This window comes from Oryx dammah, unplaced genomic scaffold, assembly GCF_014754425.2.
Source record: "Oryx dammah isolate SB20612 unplaced genomic scaffold, SCBI_Odam_1.1 HiC_scaffold_28, whole genome shotgun sequence".
In the NCBI taxonomy this organism is placed as follows: domain Eukaryota; kingdom Metazoa; phylum Chordata; class Mammalia; order Artiodactyla; family Bovidae; genus Oryx; species Oryx dammah.
This window is the reverse complement of record NW_024070212.1, coordinates 51905976-51933202: the sequence shown is the minus strand read 5'-3', so window position 1 is coordinate 51933202 and position 27227 is coordinate 51905976. Positions and strand designations below refer to the sequence as shown.

Genomic DNA, 27227 nt, shown 5'->3' with positions numbered 1-27227 from the left:
TCTACCTCAGAAAGGATGGCAACAGTCTGTCTTTTTAATCTTTTTTTTAAAAAATCTTATTTATTTATTTATTTATTTTTGCCATGTTACACAGGCATGTGAGATCCTAGCGCCCCAACCAGGGATTGAACCCCTACCCCTCCAGTAGAAGCACAGAGTCCTAACCACTGGACTGCCAGGGAAGTTCCATCTTTTTAACCTTATCCCTTGTTCTTTGCAAATGCAGTCCTTTGCCTCCTATCTCTGGATCCCACAGGGTGCTGACCTTATCCTCCCCCTCAAACCTACCCAGGTCCAGCAGCTTTGAGGCTCCAATGAAGTTGCTCCTACTACATGAATCCTTCTCCGCTCACTACAAGCCTTAGTTTATTGCGCTTACCACGTCATTCACTTGGTGTGTATACAACATTGTGTGCACCCTTCTTTGACTTTTCATGTGGCTGTTTATGTTTCTCCAACAAGAATGTAAGTGCTTTTAGAACAGGAAATGTTGGTTACGCCTCCTTGATTTTCCTATGATGGTTAGCATAAAGTAGATCTTCAGTAAGTTTTAGTTAATAAAGGATAGCCTGTCCTTAGTATCTCTGAATAAGCCCCAGGGAATAGATCTTTGGGATCTGTTTCTTACTAGATCATTCTTAGATCAGCAGAGATAACTTGTTCTATCAGACTGGGGACAAATCTGCTTGGTCTTCAGGGTCCAACCCTCTGGAACCAGTTGTATCTGGAGAGTGGAGGGAAGGTAAAGGATAGAGTTAATCACCTTCCTGTTGGCCCATCTGTCACTTTGTGACTGCAGTCTACCTGTCCATGTCCAACTTGCCATAACCAAGTTAAAGCATCGTCTTTTAAGAACAGGCCACCATCTAAAGAATATACCTGAGTCACACATTAGCATACTGGAATGATGACTGCTGATTTATCATATGCAGCAAGTTTTGTCACTTCTTTCAGTGATAATACAGTCATAACTATGATTTAAAGTCTCAACCAGAAAAATGATTTAGGAGTTATAATTCATAGAAAAAGAGTACTGGACTTAATTGTCAAAGTTGTAGGAAAATGAGACCTCTCATATGCTGTTAAGGGGAGATGTATATAAAGAAATCCAGACTTTTCTTGGTGGGAGAAGCATTTGATGTTGTAAGTTTACCTTGTTTGGCACTACCCAAGCAATATTTTTTATTCATAATGGTAGCTTGCTCATCAGTCATTTCCAACTCTTTGCAACCCTTTGGACTGTGACCCCGACACCTCCTCTGTCTATGGGATTTCCCAGGCAAGAATACTGGCGTGGGTTGCCATTGCCTTCTCCGGGGAATCTTCCTGACCCAGGAATTGAACCCATCTCCGCTGTTTCCTGCATTGCAGGTGGATTCTTTACCCACTAAGCCATTGGGGAAGCTCATAATAGTCATGAGACTAATTTTTTTTTTTAATTTCAACACACTGCCTCTCTCTTCTGAAAAGATAGTAAAGCAAGAGTTATTCTTGAAAACACTCTCTGTTCAATGTGCGTAGCCACGATAAAGCCATGATAAAGAGAGATATTAAAAACACATACATGGACTTAAAAGCAAGATAAACGGTTCTGTGGAGCACAAACGGAATACTGAGTGGGGCTGAGGCAATAGCCGGGCTCTCATCCAAATGTAGGCAGTAGCGGCCAGGAGTTCAGCTCCTGCCAGTAAAGGAACTAAAAATGCACCAAGCAAGATAAGAGACTGGAGTCCGGTCACTGTAGCCAAAGGCCCTCATTTCCAAAAGGAAGCTAAAAAGAATGGCGATTAACTGACTGCTAGAGCTGGTGCTTCAGAGGAAACCATGCATCTGGGGTGCCTCCCAACCAGGAACTGAGTCAGCCCGCCTGGAATTGTGAGATCCTGACATCACAGCGGAGCAGCAAAACATCATGACAGGTCCTAATGGTGGGCTGGGAGGCTGGGTGCAGGAAACCACAAAAGAACTCGTGCGAGAAAAAGGCTCCTCAGATTGAGCCTACCGCCCAGAACGCACGAAGACAGCTACGCTAAGAAAGTCTCTCAGCAAAATTGACAGTTGGAATATTGATTCACTCCACCCTAGAGGAAACTAAGCTTTGCAACAATAATGAAGTTAAAATAAATATATTTACTAAAGTGTAAAAAAATTAAATAAAAAGCAGAAAAAATAGATTTAGAGTGGTCAAGGAGATAAAGACAAAACATAAAAAAGTAGGTAGATATGTCATAAGATCAAATGAATATAAAAAATTTAGAAATCATAGAAATACAAAACTGCTGAAATTTAAAATATCAACAGGCAGAAGAATAACACTGTACTCAGTTGCAAGAAGAAGTAATGAATTAGAATTCCGAGTTACCCAGAGCCCAGCACAGAGAGAGATGTGAATTAAAACGTGCAGACACACCCGTGGAAAATCAGTTGAGAGACTCTAACATATATCTGATAGGGATTGCAGGAAAAAATGGAAGAAATGATGAAGCAATTTTTGAAGCAATTATTTAAAGAGATTTTCCTGAAGTTTTCCAAAATTGAAGAAAGTCAAGTCCTTAGCTACAAATATTGAGCAGTGTTCATCTACATACATTTAAACTTAAGGTGAAAATGTAAAAGATCTTTTACTAAAGATAAAATCTTCAAAGCTACCCTAGAGAAAGAGAGATTGCTCCTCAGAGAACAAACTCAAGCTGACAGCTGTCTTCTCATCAGCAAAAGAGGCCAGAATAAAATGGAATAATATGTTTAAGTGCTGAAAGGAAATTACTGTTAACGCAGAATTTTATAATTTACTAAATTATTACTCAAGAGTGAAAGCAATATAGACATGTTCAGACGTATGAGGCATATGAATTTTCTATCCACAGGCCCTTATTAAAAGAACTGTTAAGGGATACACTTCAAGCCATAGGCAAAGGAACTCGGGGGAAGATAAAGGATCTGAGACAGTGGGTGAGCACATGATTCAATAAATATGTAGATAATCACAATGAATATAGATTATTTTTTTATATTATGTGTTTTAAAGGAGAGCTAAAACAGATTCTGGGAACAAGAAAACAGGATAGTTCAGTGGATAGTTAAAACATGCTTGGAAGAGGAGGTAAGGATTCTGAAAAGCTTTAAGTGTATACATTCTAAGAAATTATATGTAACCTTTACTACAGAAATTTAGTCTACACATTCCCAACCAGCTGAGGCAGGATGGAAAATAGGAGATGCGGAGAATGTTATCAGGGCAACAGAAAGCAGGAAGGAGGAAGAAGTGGTATATACAAAAATAAAAATATGGAAGTAAATCCAAATATCACTAAATATCCAAATATGAGTGAGGTGAGCTACAAAAATGTAATAGATTAAATTCATTTGTAAGAAGAAAGAGGTGATTAGTTTGGATTTTTTTAAAAGTCCATAAAACAGATACCTAAAAAAATAACAAAATCACAAAGTTTCTAAATAGAGATTAAAGGAGGATATTAAAAAACAGGAAAAAGCTGAGGAAGCTGTATTAATAGTAGATAGTATTTAGACCTTCCATTTTCAAAAATGCACTCTTTATCAAAGCAAAGTATATTTTTAAATTTTAGAACATGCATAAATTCTTATAACACCACACAGGATACAAAAGAATCTCAACACCCCGAGGAATTCCCGGGTGCTGAACCTTCGCAGTGAACCTCTGACAACCACTGATCTGTTCTCTGACCTGGTTTACAGACTGTCATGTAAAATCAGGCAGCATGTAGTCTTTCAGACTGGCACTGGTTTTGAATTAAAACTTGCCTGAATGTAGTCATCATTGGCATAGGTTTAATAAGTCATGGCACACCCATGTCATGTAGTAATGTAGCCCTTAGAATGAGGTAGATCTCCACATGTGGGTGCGCTAGGGTCTGTAAGACATGCTATGAAAGTGAGAAATGTAAGGGGCAAGAACAGTGCATGTCGTGAGATCCCACGGGTTTGTATGTCGTGTGTGCAAAGCCGCTTCACTCGTGTCTGACTCTGTGACCCCATGAACTGGAGCTTGCCAGGCTCCTCTGGCCATAGGATTCTCCAGGCAAGAATACTAGAGTTGGTTGGTTTCCATTTCCTTCTCCAGGAGATCTTCTCAACCGAGGGTTCGAACCCATGTCTCTTAAGGTCTCCTGCATTGGGGAGGATCTTCACCACTAGTACCACCTGAGAGGTCATGTCTGTCAATACGCAGATATAGAGTACCCACCAAACTTATCAGGGCTTCCTAAGGAATGGCAGGCGAGTGGGAGAGGTGAAGGGAGTACGCTCCCCTCTATGCTAAATGTGCATCTTTTAAAAGAAGATTTATAATAGCAGAAAATAAAATGTTTAGGCATTAACTTAATAAATGCCCAAAATCTATTTGAGGAAAGATATGAAACACCCCTGGGAGATACAAAATTAGCTTAAGCCAAGTGGAAACACATACATGGAGAGGAAGAATCAACACTGTAAAGATGTCAGTGCTTCTTAGTTTATAAATGTAATATAATCCCAATAAAAATACCACCAAGGTGGTGGGTTTTTTTTTTTTTTTTGGATCTAGACTATAAAGTTGATTATAAAGTTCATTGTGAAAGACAGGCATGAATTTGAGCACTTACAACACTCATTACTGATTTAGTCACCTATCTCCTGTTCGGGACCTTGAAGGGTGCATTGCTCTTGGTATCACTGACATGATGTCTGACGTACAGCAGGCCCTTCACTAGGAGTGACTTTTCCTGAGGCACACTCAAAACTAGTTAGCACTTGTGTTCTACACGTCCCACACCTCCCCCATCAATGTCATTTATGTCTCCTGCATGTAGAAGATAAGCTGGCCCTTATTTATGGTTCCCTGTCTTTGTTATATCAAGCAGTTTCTCTGAAGCTGAGTGGTTTTGTTTGATTGGGTTTGAATCTCAGCCCTTTGGTGTCTCATTCATGCACACGTTGAACTGCTTCAGTAGGTTACCACTGGTCCCTGCTGCTGCTCACTACACTGCTTTTCTGGAAACTGCTTCAATTAAGTAGATCTTACTTTTTTACATTGTAATGATGGATGTTATGATTCTAACAAAGGGACTGAGAATCAAATAACCATCATCAAAAATACAAAGATGTAGGTGAACATTAATAATTTAAAATTGTGAAAGTTACTATTAAAAGGTCCTAATTTACATTGGCCATGCAAGATATTTCAATATGTGATCAAGTATGTACATATTCCATGTAAAAATGTATCTCTTTGCTGGTATATTTGGCAATTATGATTTTAAATATTTGATTTCTTTTTCTAGCTTAGAGCAGCATTCCAGGACATAGTTTAGATAGGTTGCTTCATTTTTTAAGGAAGTTTGAATTTTACTTTGTTTCTCTTAAAAACACACCGTATAGAAAGTAAAATCAGGAAATACAGTTTATTTCATTGACCCTACAATTTTTTCCTGAAAACAGCTGTTGTGTTATCTGAAAATAATTTGCAAATGGGAATTCATGAATTTGGCTCTTAGTGAGCCCATTTCTCCAATCACTGCAACCTTTGTGTTTCTTTTCCAGAAATATTATCCAGGTGTTAGGACAGTCAAGGAACAATTTTACATGTATATTTTTTACTCCTCTAGGAACTTTAGTTGTAAAATCTTGAAGAGCATTTTATATACTTTGTTACCTGGATGTCAGCTGCTCCATATGATATAGAGGATATTGTGTCAAATTCGTCTATGAGCTCTCTGCATTCTGACAGACTCCTGGAAGAATTAGGTTCTCATGGTCCCAGCTTCCATGGAAACAATTTAGATTATAGATTTTTAGCATCCCAGGCAAAATCTCCTTGTCTGTTCAGTTTTGATCTAAGCATAAAATTATTTAGTCCTTTTGCCTGTGATTTCTACAGTTCATTCATAATACAGAGGGGTGTTGGGGGGGGGGGTGTGGGTGTGTTTAGCAGATTTTACCAAAGGTTTAGAGAAGAGTGAAAGGTATTTACATCTCCAAATGGAGATAATGAGTATACACTGCAGCCTCCTACCACATTGCTTGACCTGTTTCCTTCGATTCTACCCTGCCTCTACTGATTCACCTCCCCCTCCCTCCAACCCTGTTCATCCCGCTATAGCATTGGTGGTTTAGCCATCTTTGTTGCTGGTTTCACCTCACTTTTGCCCTCAGTGACTCATGTCCTTCTATGTACAGCTTTTCCTTACTCTGAAACTAACTTAGGTATTTGCTTTAACTTAGATGATTTCATTCAAGAATTATTCTGACAATTTCCCTGGTGGTCCAGTGGTTAAGACTCAGGGCTTCCCACTACAGAGCAAATGGGTTTGGTTCCTGGCTGGGGAACTGTGCTGCACAGCCAAAAAATAATAATTATTATTCAGTTCAGTTCATTCGCTCAGTCGTGTCCGACTCTTTGCGACCCCATGAATTGCAGCACGCCAGGCCTCCCTATCCATCACCAACTCCCGGAGTTCACTCAGACTCATGTCCATCGAGTCAGTGATGCCATCCAGCCATCTCATCCTCTGTCATCCCCTTCTCCTCCTGCCCCCAATCCCTCCCAGCATCAGAGTCTTTTCCAATGAGTCAGCTCTTCGCATGAGGTGGCCAAAGTACTGGAGTTTCAGCTTTAGCATTGTTCCTTCCAAAGAACACCCAGGGCCGATCTTCAGAATGGACTGGTTGGACCTCCTTGCAGTCCAAGGGACTCTCAAGAGTCTTCTCCAATACCACAGTTCAAAAGCATCAATTCTTTGGCACTCAGCTTTCTTCACAGTCCAGCTCTCACATCCATACATTACTATTCTCAGATCTGTTCTTAGGGTGGTAACTTTCTTACCTTCATATATCTTGGATCAGATTCTCCTGTTCATCTTGCTTTTTAAATTTTTTTCTCTTCCCCTTGACCCCATTTCTTTCCCCTCTTTCTCACCCTTCCCCTACATAAACATACTGTGTAGGTGTAGCTCTAGTCTCAATGCTTTTTTCCTCCAAAGGCAGTCTGAGAGTTGTCCCTAGAAGGAAAGCATTGGATTTCTCGTCTGTGTGACGCATGTATGGTACAAGCTGGTGGTGATGGTCTGAGCCTTGATGTTCTGCAGAACAGGATATGGTGGTGGGGCTTTCTTCCTGCTCTTACCTTAAGCATTCTTCCTTAGTCCTGCACTGCAGCCTGGAACCCTATCATTGTTCCTTAAAAAAAATTCCTTTAAGGCTTATTTTGTACTCTAATCTTTAAATTTCTGGATTAGGTAAAGAGAAGTGAGGTATAGGTTTAATTAGGCAAGCTGCTCAAAACAGCAGAAAAGTTGAAACAAAAGCTTTTAAGTTCTTACAAGCTGCTATTTACAAATATCCCACAAAACACCCTTTACCCTTTTCTTTTTTAAAGGAAGCCTTTCTGTCTTCTTTCTCTTTCTTTTACTGTACCTTTGAAAACACTGATGCTTCTCTCAGTTCTTCTCAGTGTTGGAGTGTTTACACTAATCATAGAAGGTAACTTCCTTCCTCTCTCCTATGGCTATTTCACTATTTAAATCCCCACAGTCTTTTCTCTTGGGCTCTGCAGCCTGCCCTCTTCCTTCTCATAGTGCCAGATAGACAACCTGCTATCACATCTTTGGGAATTAAACTCTGAGCTGTATCCCTGCTGGAGTCTTCTTATGATGTGTCCTCTTGGCAGTATGAGCAGCTATTTTTCTCGGTGACTAAATTCCAGCATCTTTTCCACTCTCTCCTCATTTCTGACTAGTTAACAGCTTCTGGAAAGGATATCACTGTCTTTACCTTCCTGGGATTTAAATAAGCACATTTAAAAATGACAACTTGAAAGATTGAAAGAAATATGATATCGGAAAGCTGAGAGGAACTTCCAGGGTTCATCTATACATTACCTTCCTACGTTGGGCTGTTCTCTTAAAGCCGTCGTAGCAGAAGTTTGGAGAAACGAGGAGACTGTCTGAAGTGGTGCTGTTTCATAGCTGTATGAAGGTTGGCGAGCTGTTGAAGTTCGCTGAAGCTTAGTTGGGTTCTTCTGTAGAATGGGGAGAAAATGACCTACTTCTGTAGCATGGCACATGCAAGCCAATCAAGTGCATTTGTCCTGAATATAAAGAGGTATCGCAGGAGGGCACACAACTGAGCCAGGGAGACACAAGCAAGATTTCAGGCCACACTTGCCCCTCAGCTGGACACCCTGGTGCCCGGCATAACCTAAAACCCTTTGCAGCAGCCAGGCTCCAGAGGTTAATCATCTGCCCCCGTGAGGAGCCAGTCTGAAGAAGGGCAGGGCAGGAGGCAGTATTGGGACCATCTGTGTGCTTGGCAGGGACCTAGAATCTCCAGAAGATACCTACCTGCCTTTTTACCTTCTGGCTGATCTTGCTTTACACCAATGTGTCTCTGTTTTCATCACATCATTAACAATGTCATATTAACATACTTGGAGAAAGAAATGGCAACCCACTCTAGTATACTTAATGGGAAAATTCCATACACAGAGGAGGCTGGCGGGCTATAGTCCATGGGGTTGCAATAAATCACACATGACTGAGCACAGCACAGCATTAACATGCCAGCTCAAAGGTGTCACTCTTGGAGAAGGTGCTGGGGAAACATTTCTGTCCATACTGGTCTCTAGCCTCCACCTTCTGCCTGCTTCACAGATGTGTTCAGTCAGTCAGTTGTGTCCGACTTTTTGCAACTTCATCAACTGTAGCCCACCAGGCTCCTCTGTCCATGGGATTTTCCAGGCAAGAATACTGGAATGGGTTACCATTTCCTTCTCCAGATAATTGAAGCTTCATAGATAACTGGAGCATTAAATGAGACTACAATATGGAAAACAGCTAGAACATGACCCCAGCCACTGAATTTCTTTTTCTGTTTGATATGTCTGCAGGGTAGACTCTAACATCCATCTAGGCTTTCTCCTACTATTTTCTGTTGCAGGGGTTTCCATGGTAGAGTGCTTGACCCCAAGAAATATAAAGGATGCCCTACTCAAATATGAGATTAAAATGAAAACTTTGTTTATTTTAAACCTAAAGGGAAAATAAGCTTTCTAATATTTGGCTGATGGATTGGCAGTACATAATAGACATATGTGAGTGGGTGAAAGCCACTCAGTTGTGTCCAGTTCTTTGTAACCCCATGGAATTCTCCAGGCCAGAATACTGGAGTGGGTAGCCTTTCCCTTCTCCAGGGGTTCTTCCCAACCCATGGATCGAACCCAGGTCTCCCTCACTGCAGGCAGATTCTTTACTAGCCAAGCCACCAGGGAAGCCCATAGACATATATATGCCCACAAATACGGACATGTTTAACACTTTTTTTCTCTGATACAGGTAAGTGATTAAAAGTGATTATTTGAAGACATTCTCAAACATTCTTACACCACTGTAGTCATGGAACCCTCTGAATGCAGTCACATTTGTTTTTCTTCCCTGCCTTCTTCTGATTTCCATAATAAATGGTAGCCCCTGGTATATCTTCTAGTCTACAGAGCATTTATATATCTTTATAAACAAAACTTCCTCTCTTCCCCCTAATCTCATTCTTGCATTGTTATCCACATAGGATATGGGAAGAGATAAGCTTTTCCCCTAAAACATGTATAACTTATAAAAGGTAATTTGTTACTTAGGATGAAGTAAAATTGAGATCTTTTTGGTTTAATCCTAGAAACTCAGTAAAATAAAATAAGAATGTGGGTTCTGGGTACAGGTGGCTTGGGCCTGATGACATTAAGCAAGTTGCCTAACCTTTCTGTGCTTTCGTCTCCTCGTCTGTGAAACTGGGGTAAAAAGAGTAATCTGCCTCATCAGGTTAAAGTGACAAAATAAGTAATATCTTTGACATTTTTGGAATAGAATTGCATATTAAACACAACAGAAAGTTTGTTGCTGTCATCACTGTAATCACTGTTCTTATTAACTTTATCCCTAGGAGAGATCCACGCCCAGAACTATGAATTGGAAGGACTAGCGTCCGTGTCGGTTCTAGATTCATCCACTTTCTCAGCAAATATATACTGGCGGTCTCCTATATAGCAGATACTCAACTAAGGGCTGGGTGCTCCACTGCATTGTCCAACCTTGTACAACGCTTCCCTCTAGGGGGCTGTATCTCCCACGTCACCAGCGTGTGGTCATATTCCTCATGCCGTAACAGTCCACTGTGTAATAGACTCAGTGTATACTTACGTGTTCTTCTTCCTGAGGATGATTCCTCCGAGTTGATTCAAAGTGTAGTTTGCCTCATCCTATCTCATCTTTGGGAAGAAAGTGTTCTCTCTTACTGAAATTGCAATCTTATGAGACTGCTGGACTTATTAGGGCTTAATACGATTTTCAACAAACGGAAGCATTAGTAGGGGAATAGAAGTGGATGTGATATTTTGTGTGAAAAGCAGCAAGTTTAGACATAACTATTTTACTGTCAACCATTTCTATAGTCCTTCCTCTCTCTCTGAATAAATAGCTTTTATAAAAGCATAGTAAATTACCATTTTATTAAAACTAGTCATATTCATCTATGCCTGCCTAGGATATAGGTAGAAAGAAAAGAGGAAATTATGATAAAGACAGAAATTTCTCCCATATTTCCTCCTTTTAATCCTTTTATTTCTCATACAGAAACTAATATAATGTTGGGAGCCATCCAATTCGAGGCTGAATCTGATAAGAGGATGTACTTCCCAGACCAGTGACTGGTTCCCCAAGGCTTCGGTGAAAGAAGAAATTCGAACTTTTGTAAAATACGTGAAATGTTCTTCAAATATTTGTCATGAACTATTCCATGTCCTGACAAAACTGCTCCATTTTGTGTCATGAGTTAGATGTGGCAAACAAAGATATGCATTTCATTTTCCCAACCTGTGGGCTAAGAATAAAAATCTCCGTGCTGGAATTGAACATTGTATTCTCCAGGCAAAGGAAATGGACATTTATTGGATGTTATTGCTGCTTTCCTTCTCACTAATGACATTATGAAAGCTCCTTGAGTAATATAATTTGAAAATATTATTTCTGTGTTTCAGGTCATGCAAGACAAGATAATCTGCCTTCCAAAAAGAGTACAGCCTTCTCAGAACCACTCTTCCATTTCAAACGTCTCTCAAGCAGTGGCCAGCACCACCCCACTGCCTCCACCAAAACCATCTCCTTCTAACCCGGTCACTGTGGAAATGAAAGGGCTGAAGACAGATCTGGACCTTCAGCAGTACAGCTTTATTAACCAGATGTGCTATGAGCGAGCCCTCCACTGGTACGCCAAGTATTTCCCATACCTAGTCCTCATTCATACCCTGGTCTTCATGCTCTGCAGCAACTTTTGGTTCAAGTTCCCTGGCTCCAGCTCCAAAATAGAACATTTCATCTCAATCCTGGGGAAGTGTTTTGACTCTCCCTGGACCACACGAGCCTTATCTGAAGTTTCTGGGGAGGACTCAGAAGAGAAGGACAACAGAAAGAACAACATGAGCAGGTCCAACACCACCCAGTCTGGTCCAGAAGGCAGTCTGGTCAACTCTCAATCTTTAAAGTCAATTCCTGAGAAGTTTGTGGTTGACAAATCCACTGCAGGGGCTCTGGATAAGAAGGAGGGTGAGCAGGCAAAAGCTTTATTTGAGAAGGTAAAGAAGTTCCGGCTGCACGTAGAAGAAGGTGATATACTATATGCCATGTATGTTCGTCAGACTGTACTTAAAGTTATAAAATTCCTAATCATCATTGCATATAATAGTGCCCTGGTTTCCAAAGTCCAATTTACAGTGGACTGTAATGTTGACATTCAGGACATGACTGGATATAAAAACTTTTCTTGCAATCATACCATGGCACACTTGTTTTCAAAACTCTCCTTTTGCTACCTGTGCTTTGTAAGTATCTACGGATTGACGTGCCTTTATACATTGTACTGGCTGTTCTACCGTTCTCTGAAGGAGTACTCTTTTGAGTATGTCCGGCAGGAGACTGGAATTGATGATATTCCAGACGTGAAAAATGACTTTGCTTTTATGCTTCATATGATAGATCAGTATGACCCTCTGTATTCGAAGAGATTCGCGGTGTTCCTATCCGAAGTGAGTGAAAACAAATTAAAGCAGCTGAACTTAAATAATGAGTGGACTCCAGATAAACTGAGGCAGAAGCTGCAGACAAATGCCCATAACCGCTTGGAACTGCCTCTCATCATGCTCTCTGGCCTTCCAGACACTGTTTTTGAAATCACAGAGTTGCAGTCCCTAAAACTTGAAATCATTAAGAACGTCATGATACCAGCCACAATCGCGCAGCTAGACAATCTCCAGGAGCTCTCTCTACACCAGTGCTCAGTCAAAATCCACAGCGCGGCATTGTCTTTCCTGAAGGAGAATCTCAAGGTCTTGAGCGTCAAGTTTGATGACATGAGGGAGCTGCCCCCCTGGATGTATGGCCTCCGGAACCTGGAGGAGCTCTACCTGGTTGGCTCTCTGAGTCACGATATTTCCAGAAATGTCACTCTTGAGTCTCTGCGGGATCTCAAAAGCCTTAAAATTCTCTCGATCAAAAGCAACGTTTCCAAAATCCCGCAGGCAGTGGTTGATGTTTCCAGCCACCTCCAGAAGATGTGCGTACACAACGATGGCACCAAGCTGGTGATGCTCAACAACCTGAAGAAGATGACCAATCTGACGGAGCTGGAGCTGGTCCACTGTGACCTGGAGCGCATCCCGCACGCCGTTTTCAGCCTGCTCAGCCTCCAGGAACTGGACCTCAAGGAAAATAATCTGAAATCCATAGAAGAGATCGTTAGCTTCCAGCACTTGAGGAAGCTGACAGTGCTAAAGCTGTGGCATAACAGCATCACCTACATCCCAGAGCACATCAAGAAGCTCACCAGCCTGGAGCGTCTGTCCTTCAGTCACAATAAAATCGAGGTGCTGCCTTCCCACCTCTTCCTATGCAACAAAATCCGTTACCTGGACTTGTCCTACAATGACATTCGATTTATCCCACCTGAGATCGGAGTTCTACAAAGTTTACAGTATTTTTCCATCACTTGTAACAAAGTGGAGAGCCTTCCAGATGAACTCTACTTCTGTAAGAAACTGAAAACCCTGAAGATTGGGAAAAACAGCCTATCAGTACTTTCCCCCAAAATTGGAAATTTGTTATTTCTTTCCTATTTAGATGTTAAAGGCAATCACTTTGAAATCCTCCCTCCTGAACTGGGTGACTGTCGGGCTTTGAAGCGAGCTGGTTTAGTTGTAGAAGACGCTCTGTTTGAAACCCTGCCTTCTGATGTCCGGGAGCAAATGAAAACAGAATAACTTATTTTTGTTTAAAGTTTGACTGAAACATGCTTCTACCAAATACAGTATAAATAATTAGGTAGTCTTAATGCCTTTCCTACTTTATTATTATTTTTCTTCTTTTTCGCACAAAACAAAATGTACACAAAGAATGAGTAAGGGGTATGTATTTTTTAATAAAAATTTAATTGTATTTTTTCAATATTAGTATTTTAAAGGTTTATTTGTCCTGGAACCTAATGTATCTATTATTGTTTTCTACTGACAGAGACAGATGGTTCCAACTGTTTTTGTTTGTTTTTTTTGTTTGTTTGTTTGCTTGCTTGCTTGCTTGCTTGTTTTGGTTTTGGGGTAAATTCTTATGAAAGGAAGGGAATTTTAAGTTGCATGCTTTTGGTATTTTTTAAATCGATGAAGATACTTTGCCAAGGTCATTTTTTAGCTTGTTTACATCTCTACAGGGTCTTTTTGTTTTCATTGTATGTGTACCAAGGAATCTCTGCTAGTTATTTTAATACTAGCTGCCTTCTGCATTGGTCAAGTATTTCATTGTATAGAAGACTCTTCTCTGGCGTATAAGCTCACATAAGTGCATTGTCATGGAATATTATTTTCAAAATTTCCCCTTGCCTCCAGCAGAACCCTAAATTGTATTCTTTCACATACCTGACAGTTATTTATCATTAGGCAAGGATTTTGTAAGTGTGTAAGGACGATAATCTTCCATGGTCAGCTTGCTTGGATTGGTCATTTATAATTTAACTGATTTACATTTTTACCAACATTTTTTAAATGTTGAAAATATTTTCCTTCAGTGAAAAAGGAAATGCAGAGGCTCCTCCCCTTTAATATCAATGTTGTTATGTAGTTCTGGTGAACAACCTTAGAAAAGCTAATTTATTTTAATTAAAATAGCTAATTAAATTTAAAAATCAGAATCATAAGCCTGCTTTTTAGTAATTTAATCATCTTTGATATCTTGATATGTGCATACATCCGATGGAAAAAAATAAAAAGTGCTACTAAAGCACCCTGCTAAAGAGCTGGTACACTCCAGTCAGGCACACTGGTTCCTCTGGGCAGTGTGGCTGTGGTGATCTCTATTCAAATTGTGCCTGTTACACAAACTAATCAATGTATACATATATATATATATATTTATCAATCTCCCTCAAGTCTACCCTTGCTATGAATGCTAGTGATGCAAGCACAGAAACTCTATCTGTTCTCTTTGGCTTAAAAAAGTTTATCTTATCTAAAATAATTCTATTCCTTTATTTTTTTAAATGTGAAAAAATAGCTGAATGGATATCACTTAGAAATAATTTTTGCCTGGTGGTCAGCACAGCTTTTATTTTATCTCTATACTAAAAAATCCAACATAGTGTGAAAGTGAAAGTAGCTCAGTCATGTCTGAGTCTTTTGACTCCATGGACTCTACAGTCCATGGGATTCTCCAGGCCAGAATACTGGAGTGGGTAGCCTTTCCCTTTCCCAGGGGATCTTCCCAACCCGTGATCAAACCCAGGTCTCCCACATTGCAGGTGGATTCTTTACCAGCTGAGCCCCCAGGGAAGCCCAAAATGTATGGGTCTTGGGCAAAAGTTTTCACTGACTATTAGAACAGGAAAATGAAAACACTATTTGTGCCCTCAATCCAGGAGCAGTGCTATCTATCATGGGAATTTTGTTTCATGCTCCAACTTCACACTCACGGTTTTCAGAACCCTAGTCTGATCTAAGATGGTTTTGTAACTTAACAAAAAAAAAGTAGGAAGATGGTTTGGGTTTCAAAATGCTGATTTTAAAATTTACTCCTTGATCCTGGTAAATTTGCTTAATGACACTTTGAGTCATACATGGGACACAGCTCTACAAACTACTCAGCAGATACGTGTACCTCCATTGTATTTTAAACACTATGATACATCATGGGGTAAAGAATTTGGGGAAGAGATGCTTTTCATTTATTGAATAATTTAATCATGTAGACCAAAGTGCTTTGCTGTTTCTGCTCCATGTTTAAGTGTTAGAATGGTGATTTTGTATAGCTGGTTTATTTCGACTTGGAATTGAAACAATATGTTTAAAATAGCAACATGGTTTTACTTCTTTGATAAAATATTCAATTCTAGTATGTTTTTAGGATCTTGATTATGAACCATGAGTTGTATTTAGAGACATAGCACTACCTGTTTTAAACAAACAAACAAACAAACCTGGAAGATTGTCTGTCACTGAACATGACAAGAATACCCCTGTTGAAAGGTGAGCTTTGATAACTACTGTTAAGACACTGGGTGCATTATTCTTCTGGATAAAATTTATAGTTGTTTTCTATATCACCCTTAAAAAGGGATCTATTCAGGTTAAACATCATATTTAGGCTGAAATCTTTATCTGGTGTTAACTTATAATCTCCCATGGGTTCATAACTGAAGTCAGTCACTAATAATTAGTCTTTGTGACAACTTGCTCAAAATGTCAACATAATTTTATTTATTTCCTTAATGATTTCACAGGTTGACCCTAACCTAAGTTCTAAATAACATCCAGTAAATCAGTATACTTCTGAGTTTATGGTTTAACTAGGAAGGAAAATTCATAGATGTTTGTTAGATTTTATAAAAATTCAAAATGTTCTAACTTCATCTTGAGTCTAAATTTTCCAACTTGACCCTTTTAGATATTGTATATTTTTGTTCACATTCTTAAGTAAAAGCATTTAATTACTCTTTAGCCGTTAAATGGGAAACTCAGGTAAATGAACTGCTGACTTTTCTAAAGTTCTTTAATGAATCAACTCAGTGTTAAAAGGGGTATTTACCTAATCCTTTTCATATTTTTACAAGTGCTCTTGCTAAAAAGGAACAACTAGCTCTATTTCTTCAACTTCTGTAAGATTCATGAGAAACTGCTTATGTAAATATAAAAGCATCATACACACTCAAGTCCTATGGCTACAGGACACCTTTGGTGAGTATGCTTTTTGGTCAGTTTTAATGGTTAAGTATAGATCAGTTGTTGATGGATGGTCCGGTTGAAACACAGCATCTAAGTATATCCTAGTGGAACTCACCTAGAAAGACCGCACCTCAGAAAGCTAGTTATTTGTTGGGTTTTCACTCACTTTGTTTTGTTTAGTACCATGGTTTTTAACATAAATGTTCTTGATTCAGTGAAACCTGTTATTTACACTGGTAAATTTTCTGATTGTTCACCTACCTTTCCCCTGCCTTAGGTTTCCCATGTAGTTAGTGCAATGAGTTCTAACCATTTCCATAGCATCCCATGTGCAGGCACTACTTTTTCAGAAAGGCTTGGAAAATAAGCCTGTTGTGAGTATTCTGTTCATTTATAGGTGCCTCCCTCTCTGCCTCTGAAGCCATCTTTACAGAGAGGGGCTTAGCACCCTGAAGTATTCCGTGAGTTACTGGGGATGAACAAAGTTCATGTTTTTGCAACATACTATCTTATGATTTCTGTTATAAGAAAGGGAAGAAAAAAATATTTACATCTGTTGTTACCATTCCCCCCAAGAGTTTTGCTGTGGTTTATGCTCCTAATTCCAAGAAAAGTTCATTTTTTAAGTAGTGTTTTACTCTCTAATGTAGTGTAGTGATAGTCACTCAGCCGTGTCTGACTCTTTGCCATGGACTGTAGCCCACCAGGCTCCTCTGTCCATGGGATTTCATAGCAAATACCTGATCAGTAGTAGTGATATATTTATTATACTTAAACAGTGATCCATCTTTATGGAAACTGCAGTATTTAGTAGTAAAGAGATAAACTTCAAGACAACTTAAATTTGTGTTTAGAAACTAAATTGATTCAGTTCGCTTTCTCCTATAAATCTTGAATGTGATAATGCTATTCAAGCCGTTCACATTTTTGGTAGGATCTCAATAACTCAGGGTAGGTAGGGTTCCATAGCAAAATAGCACAGTTATTAGTGAGGGGAATTCCTCAAGGGTCTGTAAGATTTTCTCTTTTTTTTTTTTTTTTTTCCTGTCTATTCAGACACATGGTAAGGAAACTTGGACAGTCTCAGACCTGCCATTGATTTTTCAGATTTAGGCCTCAATGACATGCTTCTAATACAATTTCATACCAGTCTTTCAAACTAGCTATCCACTCTTACTCCATCTTCTCAGAGACTTTCACTGATAAAGGTAACATGCTTAAATTCATTTTGGGGAGACAGGGAGGAGAGAAGCTCTCCTCCCACGCCAAGGAATTTTTTTGTTGTTGTTATTAGAAGACCTTAAAAAGGGGTATATAACTTCAAACAGTTTTTTGGTCCTCTTAAATAACAGTCCCTATGCATGGTTTTGGATATGGTATAAATTTGCTTTCTGCTGAACATTGTTCACTCTCCCATATGATTCTGCCTATTTAATGAATATTTTTTGTGGGGTTGAAACTCAATGCCTTATGTGGTCACTTAGATTTCCTTTTGCTGCTTGTTTCCTCTTACTGTATATGTTCAGATTTTGTCAGTGCTGGCAAAACCTCCAAGACTGTCAAGAAAATGCTTGAAAGTTGATCTGTCATAGTGTAAATTCATGATACAATGTCTTAATGTTATTTGGCTATGTAGTACATAGGAACAGAAAATAAATTAAATAAAATCGTTTTTGTAATTTAAAATTGAGATCAGTCCCTTTCTTATTTATTTGTAGAAATCATGTTTCTCTTTTGCATTCTCTTGTGTTTTTGCATATTCTGTTACCAAGGCTCCCTGTACTCTGCAGGAAATAGGCTGCATGCATTTTTTTCACCTTGTATTTGGCTAGTTTCTGCAATTGTGACTAATGATTTCCTTCCTTAATTCTCTGTACTGCATCTACCTCAGGTGCCCCTGGAGTTTCATTTGGGTCATTAGTGCCTTGCTGTGTAATCTGGAGTACAGTTTCTGTGTATTTGCCAGATCAGACTGTACAATGGCTGTCCAGCCCAGCTCTCAGTAAATACTTTTATGGTAATCACTGGGTCTACTTAAATCAGAATGGTTCTGTACAACTAGAAAGACTTCCCTAGTTAAACACATACACTCTAAGCATAGGGAAGTGCTTAATAAAATGACTTTATGAACCCACTTATGCATAAAAAAATTGTGACTGGTAACTTTGAAGCTAAATTATCATTTTACAAATTTTTCTGTAGTTGTTTATGACTCAATTATTTCACTGATAATCAACTGATAGTCCTTTGGGAAAGAACTGCTGAGATGAGGAGAGATTGTGAGTGTGATGAGAGAGCCCTTGCGAATATGTGTACAGAAACTTGGAATGATGGGAGAGCGCTGGAGAAACTCCGGAGCTGAGCTGAGATGGGCAGCAGATCAGAAACATCTTGTGATTCCAGTGCAAGCTGCACAAAGAAAAAGTCTCTGTCCACTGCCACTTCCTACCGCCCCATCCTCCAGTCCTTTCATTCATATAGAGTATTGAGATAAAAACGACAATGCACTCAGTTGTTTCAGTTAGCAAGGTACGGGATAAGCACTTTGATTTAGATGGAGAGATATATGAAAGCCACTAAAATAAGTAGGATACTTAAACAGCCATAGCACCAGGCCTGTGTGTTTCTGAATGTATATTTGAATATCATTCTAAATATCCAGGCAGGAAAAAGTGAAAAGCTGTTTATATGCTGCATTATTTTTATGTATAAATCTTTGAACACAGGTTATAATTTAGGTTTCATATTTAAGCATTTGTGAACAAATCAAGGTGCGAGTAAACATTTATGTGATCAGGCATACCACAGTGATGAAATTTTCAGAGTCTGGATATTTTGCATAAAAATCACAGCACTAGGGGACTTCCCTGGTGGTCCTTTGGATGAGAATCTGCCTTGCAATGCAGGAGACATGGGTTCAATCCCTAGTTGGGGAACTAAAATCCCACAGAGTGACTAAGCCCACGCACCGCAACGACTGAGCCCAGATGCCACAGCTAAAGTCTGCACACCGCAAAGAAAGATTCCGTGTGATGCAGTGAAGAATCTATATGCTACCACTGAGCTGACTCAGCCAAATAAAGAATAAATAAATATTTTTAAAAAACAAAGCATCAGGCAAAGATTTTATCACCAAACAACCAAGCTGGCCATTCTGATTATTGTGATTCAGGGGTATCTCTGTTGTAAAGTTTGGAAACAATTAGAAGATGGACTTTCTCTTTATTTTGTTAGTCCTTTAATTAATTTTTTGAACTGAAGAATAGTTGATTCACAATGTTGAGATAGTTGTTACACAGCGAAGTGATTAACAGATATTGCTGCTGCTATTTAGTTGCTAAGTCTTGTCCGATTCTTTTCCAACCCCATGAACTGTAGCCTGTCAGGCTTATCTGTCCATAGGATTTCCCAGGCAAGAATACTAGAGTGGATTGCCATTTTCTTTCTCCAGGGGATCTTCCCGACTCAGGGACTGAACCTGCCTGTCTTGCTTGGCAGGCAGATTCTTCACCATGGAGCCACCTGGGAAGCCCCAGATCAGTTCAGTTCAGTTCAGTCGCTCAGTCGTGTCCGACTCTTTGCGACCCCATGAGTCGCAGCACACCAGGCCTCCCTGTCCATCACCAACTCCCAGAGTTCACTCAGACTCGCGTCCATTGAGTCCATGATGCCATCCAGCCATCTCATCCTCTGTCGTCCCCTTCTTCTCCTGCCCCCAATCCCTCCCAGCATCAGAGTCTTTTCCAATGAGTCAACTCTTCGCATGAGGTGGCCAAAGTACTGGAGTTTCAGCTTTAGCATCATATGGATATAAAAAAATACATATTCTTTTTCAGATTTTTTTCCATTATAGGTTATTAAAAGATATTGAATATAGTCCCCTGTGCTATGCATTAGGTCCCTATGAAATAATTTTATTTCAACTCAGGTTACATCTGGACATCACCATTAAGTATTTAGTTCCATTCTTATTAGTATAATATGATAATTACCTGATCAGGTAATACAGATCTTGGGAAAAGTGACACAAAGAGGCCACATGTAAGTTTTGCATTTTATATCTCTTCCATAATTCTTCTAAGAAAAAAATCACCTCCTCAGCAGTGATTTTGGTATAGGGATAAACAACATTTTTATCTGAATTACAAAGTTCTTGGGATTCCATTGTAATTTCACATAGACTATCTGGAATAATTTTGTTAAAATCATACTCTAACATTTGAACAGCTTTCAACTTGTCAGGCTGATTTAGTCCAAGAATAAATAAAATCAATACAAGAACATGAAGCTATATCATTGAAAACTTGAGAAATAAATGTCCACAAATTTATGAAGTAGTAGGTGTGTTCCATTTATTCTATTGAGTTATATGTATAAATTATAGTTCTTAATGATTTAAATTGCTTCATGAAAAATACTTTATGATGTATGCAGTCTCAACAAAAACCCAAGGCCATGTACATTAATGACCACTAAAGTGGTGTTAAGGAAAAATTAATCTTGATACTTGTTAGAATGGTAAGAAAGGCTTTATTTAGAACTTCTTATTTATTCAAGGTTGTTTCTTAATTCTCCCAGGTTCTAGTAATGTGACTTATAGACTTTCTTGGAAGTCACATTCTGAACCTTAACAGTATCAGTGGTTTAGTTGTTTTATGAATCCAGAAACAAAGGCAGGATGCTAACTGCCCTTACTTTGGTGAGGAATTGTTTTCCCTACTTTGGTTGTTTTTTCAAATTGAAGTACATTTCATTAACAATGTTGTGTCACTTCAGGTGTACAAAAAGTTGACTGGGTTATATATGTGTGTGTATATATACTCCTTTCCAGATTATTTTCCGTTATAGGTTATTACAAGAAGTGAGGAAGTATTTAAAATGAGTTCATGCTTGTGAAATTGGAAACTAGAGATTCAGCTTCAATCAACACTATTCACTCTAAGCATTTAGCTATATAAATAATTTGTAAGTCCAGATAACCTCTCAGAGAAACTGAACTGGTGTCTAATGGGAAATGTGAAAAATGTCAAGAGGGATTAAATACCTGGTTTATTTACATAGGCTTTTGTTTGTTGTGAGGGCACAGGGAATAGAGGTGTGATTGACTTAAGCAGGAGCCTCCTGATGAGGGATGCTCAGTGCACTTCCTAAACTTCAGGCTGATTCATTGCCCTTCAGTTCTATCAACAATGTTAAAACCATCAAATCTCAATTACGGAAAACTAGCTAGATCATTATTTTCAGAAAACTTCTCCTAAGTCAGAAACTGATATAATAAACTAAATAAAAATAAATGATTTTTAAAGAATAACTGCTAGTGACTATTGAGAGCTTTAACTATAAATCTGATCAAGAACTCACATCAAAAATGCCTGAAAGTTTACTGCAAAACCTTGTAGAAAATGCTTGTAAGACAGAAGTTGCATTCTAGGTTGTTTTAAAATATTTAGACTCATAGACTTTTTTTTCTTATATGTACAAGGAGGAAACAAACATTATACAAAAATGTGTCTAGGACTCTCTAAATGCTTTAAATAGACATGACAATAAAGGAGTTATCAATAACCTCAGATATGCAGCTGACACCACCCTTATGGAGAAAGTGAAGAGGAACTAAAGAGCTTTTTCATGGTGAAAGAGGAGAGTGAAAAAGCTGGCTTAAAACTCAACATTCAAAAAACAAAGATGGTGACATGCGGTCCCATCACTTCATGGCAAATAGATGGGGAAACAGTGGAAACAGTGACAGACTTTGTTTTCTTGGGCTCCCAAATCACTGCAGATGGTGACTACAGCCATGAAATTAAAAGACGTTTGTTCCTTGGAAGAAAAGCAACGACAAACCTTGACAGTGTATTAAAAAGCAGAGATGTTACTTTGCTGACAAAGGTTCGTCTAGTCAAAGCTATGGTTTTTCCAGTAGTCATGTATGCATGTGAGAGTTGGACCGTAGAGAAGGCTGAGCACCAAAGAGTTGATGCTTTTGAACTGTGGTGTTGGAGAAGACTCCTGAGAGTCCTTTGGACTGCAAGGAGATCAAACCAGCCAATCCTAAAGGAAATCAATCTTGAATATTCATTAGAAGGACTGATGCTGAAGGTGAACCTCCAATACTTTGGTCACCTGATGTGAACAGCCGATTCATTAGAAAAGACCCTGATGCTGGGAAAGATTGAAGGCAGAAGGAGAAGGGGAGGAGAGAGGATGAGATGGTTAGATGGCATCACTGACTCAGTGGACATGAGTTTGAGCAAGTACTGGGAGCTGGTGAAGGATAGGGAAGATTGGCGTGCTGCAGTCCATGGGGTCTCAAAAAGTTGGACACAACTGAGCAACTGAACAACAGCAATTGATTAGACAGGGATTCACAGGTTGTTAAATATTCATAAAAATGCCCCTTCTATCTTCAATCCTATCCACCCAAATCTAATTTTGGCTCTAATACTAAGATCCCAGAGATGTTTTAAAAGAATTTTAAGACATTAAGAATTTCTCTCAACACTTTCTACATGCCTCATTATCCAGCACACTTATCAGTTGTACTATGATTACTTTAAGACTTACCATGTCTCTTCTTCCAGAGTTGTAGTTCCAATGATTGCGGAAACCAAGACCTAATTTATTTTTGTGTTTTTCTAAGTGCTTCTCATTCTGACTTCTATGAAATGAAGAGATCTTAGATGATAACTGAGGGTTCCAAGGTTGCTATATCAACAGGCAGAAAGTATACAGCATCACCTTTTCTGACCTCACTTCTGCCATATTCTATTGGTGGTGGTTGTTGTTCAGCTGCTAACTCATGTCCAACTCTTTGCAACCCCATGGACTGCAGCACGCCAGGCTTCTGTGTCCTTCACTAGCTACCGGAGCTTGCTCAAACTCATGTCCATTGAGTCAGTGATGCCATCCAGCCATCTTATCCTCTGTGGCCCACTTCTCCTCTTGCCCTCAACCTTTCCCAGCATCAGGGTCTTTTCTCTTGGTTGAAATAGTTGTAAATCTTGTCCATATCAGGGGCAGAGGAGTGGGGACATAGAACCCCACTTTTCGATGGGAGGAGTGTCTATGTCTATCCACATATATGGAACAGGAGATACTGTTGATACAAATCTGAGAAAAATATAATCTGACACACTACCCACACCATCCTCTTCAACTATTGGGCAGCACCTCTCTACTGCTGATGTTCACTGGCACTTGTAGCTAAGAAATGCAGGATCCATAGAGGCCAAGCACACTCACTCACAAACTTCCCGCAATCTGTCAGTATGTCCAGTGATTATTGTAAAAAACTAGAGAATTGAGAAAACTGGCATTTTCTTCACTTCTTTGTTTCTAATTTCTTTGGGAAAGCTGGGAGAGCCTGGCAGAATTTCTACTATGAAATAACTGGACAAAAGCCATTGTTTCATTTTATTGAAATCGATCTTAAAGATCATCAGCTTTTTGACCGAGTATAAGCAAAGTGCATTCAGAAATTTTATCTGAGATCATGTTTCTCCCAATGTTAGCCAAGAGTTCCTCCGTTCCTCAGAGATGCGTGTGTACACTACACAGGCACATACCCCTGGTCTGTGACACAAACTCCTAAGAGGAAAAGTCCTCTCACTCTGTGGGGGAAAGCGTCGTGCTCCCTTTGTCAAGTTTCTCAGTTAATGTTCTTTTCCAGGCATAGAAGCCTTCCTCCCACCCTAGCTCCCTGCCTGACAAAGCCTCACAGTGACTGCAGGATAGGCAGCAAAAACAGGTCTATTAAGCCTCCGACCTCTTGCTTGCAGCCGCAGTCTCTGTTAGGTCCCACCCTTCTAGCTCAGGAGGAACATTTGGGGGCTCAAAAAGTTTTCTAGGAATTAATTACTCATGAACAAAGGGACCAGAAAAGTCTCAGAGATGTGTTCCAGCAGACAATTCAAGCTAATGCCTTGCAGCTGGGCTGCCTGCCCTGCCGCAATTGAGGGGAACTGTCTATCTGTTGCTGCCTTGAGATCTGTGCTCTCCCTGCGTGTGTGTGTGCCCAGTCATCTCCAAGTCTTTGCGGCCCCATGGGCTATAGCCCGCCAGGCTCCTCTGCCCATGGAATTTTCCAGGCAAGAATACCGGAGTGGGGTGCCACGCCCTCCTCCAGAAGATCTTCCCAACCGAGAGACTGAACCCGTGTCTCTCGCATCTCGTGCACTGGTAGGCTTCCCTTGTGGCTCAGACAGTAAAGAATCTGCCTGCAATGCAGGAGACCTGGCTTCAGTCCCTGGGTTGGGAATCGTTGCTTTGAGCTTCACTTCTTCAACTATTCCTCCGGTCTTCAAAACGTCCTGCCTTTCTCCTTCCCTCTGAAGATCCCAGATCTCCAAGTTTAATCCTCACTCCCTCATCGCTCTTCGTTCTTACCTCAGCCACAGCGATCTCATTCGCTTTCGGGGCTTTGCAGGTCTTCTAGGGCCACTCACAGGTCTCTGCCTCTAGTAACCCCTTCTCTTCTGCCTCTCACTTCCACCTGCCTTCTGGGCATTTCTGCTTGTCCTGTCCACTGAAGACAGGTCTTAAATGTATCTAGAGCAAATCTCATCGAAGCAAAACTGGTCAGGGCAACAGCCTCCTTCATGGTCTCCCCACAAACCTCTCATCCCTCCATCCTCGCTTTCTCTTCTACATTGCTAGTTTTCCAAAGTGTGGTTCTGATTGTATTGCCCCTCTGTTCAAAAATCTTCTCACTGTCTTCTTAATACAGTCATAGAATTCCTTTCATGATCTAACACAATCCGGGCCTGACCTGCATTTCCAACACAGGCCCTGTTATCCAATGTGAACTCAAATTGTCACTCTCCGTATACCTGCTGTATGACTTTGGGAAAGTGAATGTGAACTCTCTGATGTCTGTTTATGTTAAAGATATCCATATTTTGGTCTTTCCCAAGAAGCTCTAAAATGTTACATAACAATGCTGGTACCAATTCTGTCCTTACTAAGTTGTAAATTTCTTTTCTTAAAATGTATTTGACATATAGTTGATTTATAATGTTAATTTCTGCTGTAGAGCAAAGTGATTCATATATGTATATATTTCACATATATATACACATTCTTTTTTGTATTATTTTCTATTACAGTTTTATCACAGGATATTGAATGTAGTTCCCTGTTTCATACAGTAGAGCTTGCTTATCTATTCTATATATAATTGCTTACATCTGCTCATCCTAGACTCTCAATCCATTCCTCTCCAGCTCCCTCTCCTACTTGGCAACCATGAATCTGTTCTCCATGTCTGTGAGTCTGTTTCTGTTTCATAATTTCATTTGTGTCCTATTTTAGGCTTAAATATAAGTGATAGCATATGATATTTGTCTTTCTCTTTCTGACTTACTTCACTTAGTAAGATAATCTGTAGTTCTATCCATGTTGCTGCAAATGGCATATTTCATTGTTGTTTGTGGCTGAGTAGGCTTCAGCAATATGTGAACCAAGAACTTCCAGATGTACAAGCTGGGTTTAGAAAAGGCAGGGAAACTAAAGATCAAATTGCCAACATTCATTGGATCACAGAGAAAGCAAAGGAGTTCCAGAAAAACATCTACTTCTGTTTCACTGACTACACTAAAGCCTTTGACTATGTGGATCACAACAAACTGTGGAAAATTCTTCAAAGATGGGAATACCAGACAACCTTACCTGTCTCCTTAGAAACCTGTATGCAGGCCAAGAGGTAATAGAACTGGACATGGAACAACAGACTGGTTCCAAATTGTGAAAGGAGTACAACAAAGCTGTATATTGTCACCCTGCTTATTTAACTTATATGCAGAGTACATCATGTAAAATGCCTGGGTGGATAACTCACAAGCTGGAATCAAGATTGTTGGGAGAAACATCACCAACCTGAGATATGCAGATGACACCACCCTTATGGCAGAAAGTGAGAGGGACTAAAGACCCTCTTGATGAAAGTGAAAGAGGAGAGTGATAAAGCTGGCTTGAAATTCAACTTTCAAAAAACCAAGATCATGGCATCTGGTCCCATCACTTCATAGCAAATAGAAGGAGGAAAAGTAGAAGCAGTGACAGATTTTATTTTTCTTCAGCTCCAAAATCACTGCACACAGTGACTGCAGCCATGAAATTAAGATGCTTGCTCCTTGGAAGAAAAGCTATGACAAACCTAGACAACATATTAAAAATCAGAGACATCATTTTCCCAACAAAGATCCATATTATCAAAGCTATGGTTTTTCCAGTAGTCATGAGTGAGACTTAGACCATAAAGAAGGCTAAGCACTGAGGAATTGATGCTTTCTAACTGTGGTGCTAGAGAAGACTCTTTTGAGAGTCATTTGGAGTAGCAAGATCAACCTAGTCAATCCTAAAAGAAATCAACCCTGAATATTCACTGGAAGGACTGATGCTAAAGCTGAAGCTTCAATACTTAGGCCACCTGATGGGAAGAGCTGACTCATTAGAAAACACCCTGATGCTGGGAAAGATTGAGGGCATATGGAGGAGGAGGCAGCAGAGGATGAAATGATTAGGTAGCATCACCAACTCAATGGACATGAATTTGAGCAAACTCCAAGAGGTACTGGAGGACAGGGAAGTCTGGCATGCTGCAGTCCCTGGGGTCACAGAGTCAGACACAACTTAGTGACTGAAAAACCACCACAACAAAGTATTCCTTTGTATATTCGTACCACGTCTTCTTTATCCAGTAAATATCTTTTCATAGGTTCTCACTGAACCTGGTTCCAATCAAGATAAAGACAATCTGTACTCCTGAAATCCTACTTGCATATTTGAAATTCTACTTGCACCCGCAGCCACAAATCATAGCTATTTTCAATGTCTCTATGATACAACCTAAAGTTTGATAGCCAGAAAGTAAAATGAAATGACAGTGTAGTAATATTGCAGTCAACCAAATGACTGGTTAGCTATATGGTGGAGCAGTTAACAGGGACTGTGAGAAGAAGTGGGTAGA

At 39.7% G+C, this 27227-nt stretch overlaps 1 protein-coding gene across 1 annotated transcript in view; it reads left to right on the top strand.

The window, feature by feature from the left end:
* LRRC8C (leucine rich repeat containing 8 VRAC subunit C) overlaps positions 1-17951 on the top strand; it is an 87689-nt gene extending 69738 nt beyond the window's left edge. The window contains exon 3 of the mRNA XM_040232361.1: positions 11042-17951. Within this exon, the coding sequence (XP_040088295.1) occupies positions 11042-13315 (2274 nt within the window). The 3' untranslated portion in view covers positions 13316-17951. The remainder of the gene's footprint in view (positions 1-11041) is intronic.
* The last annotated feature ends 9276 nt before the right edge of the window (positions 17952-27227 follow it).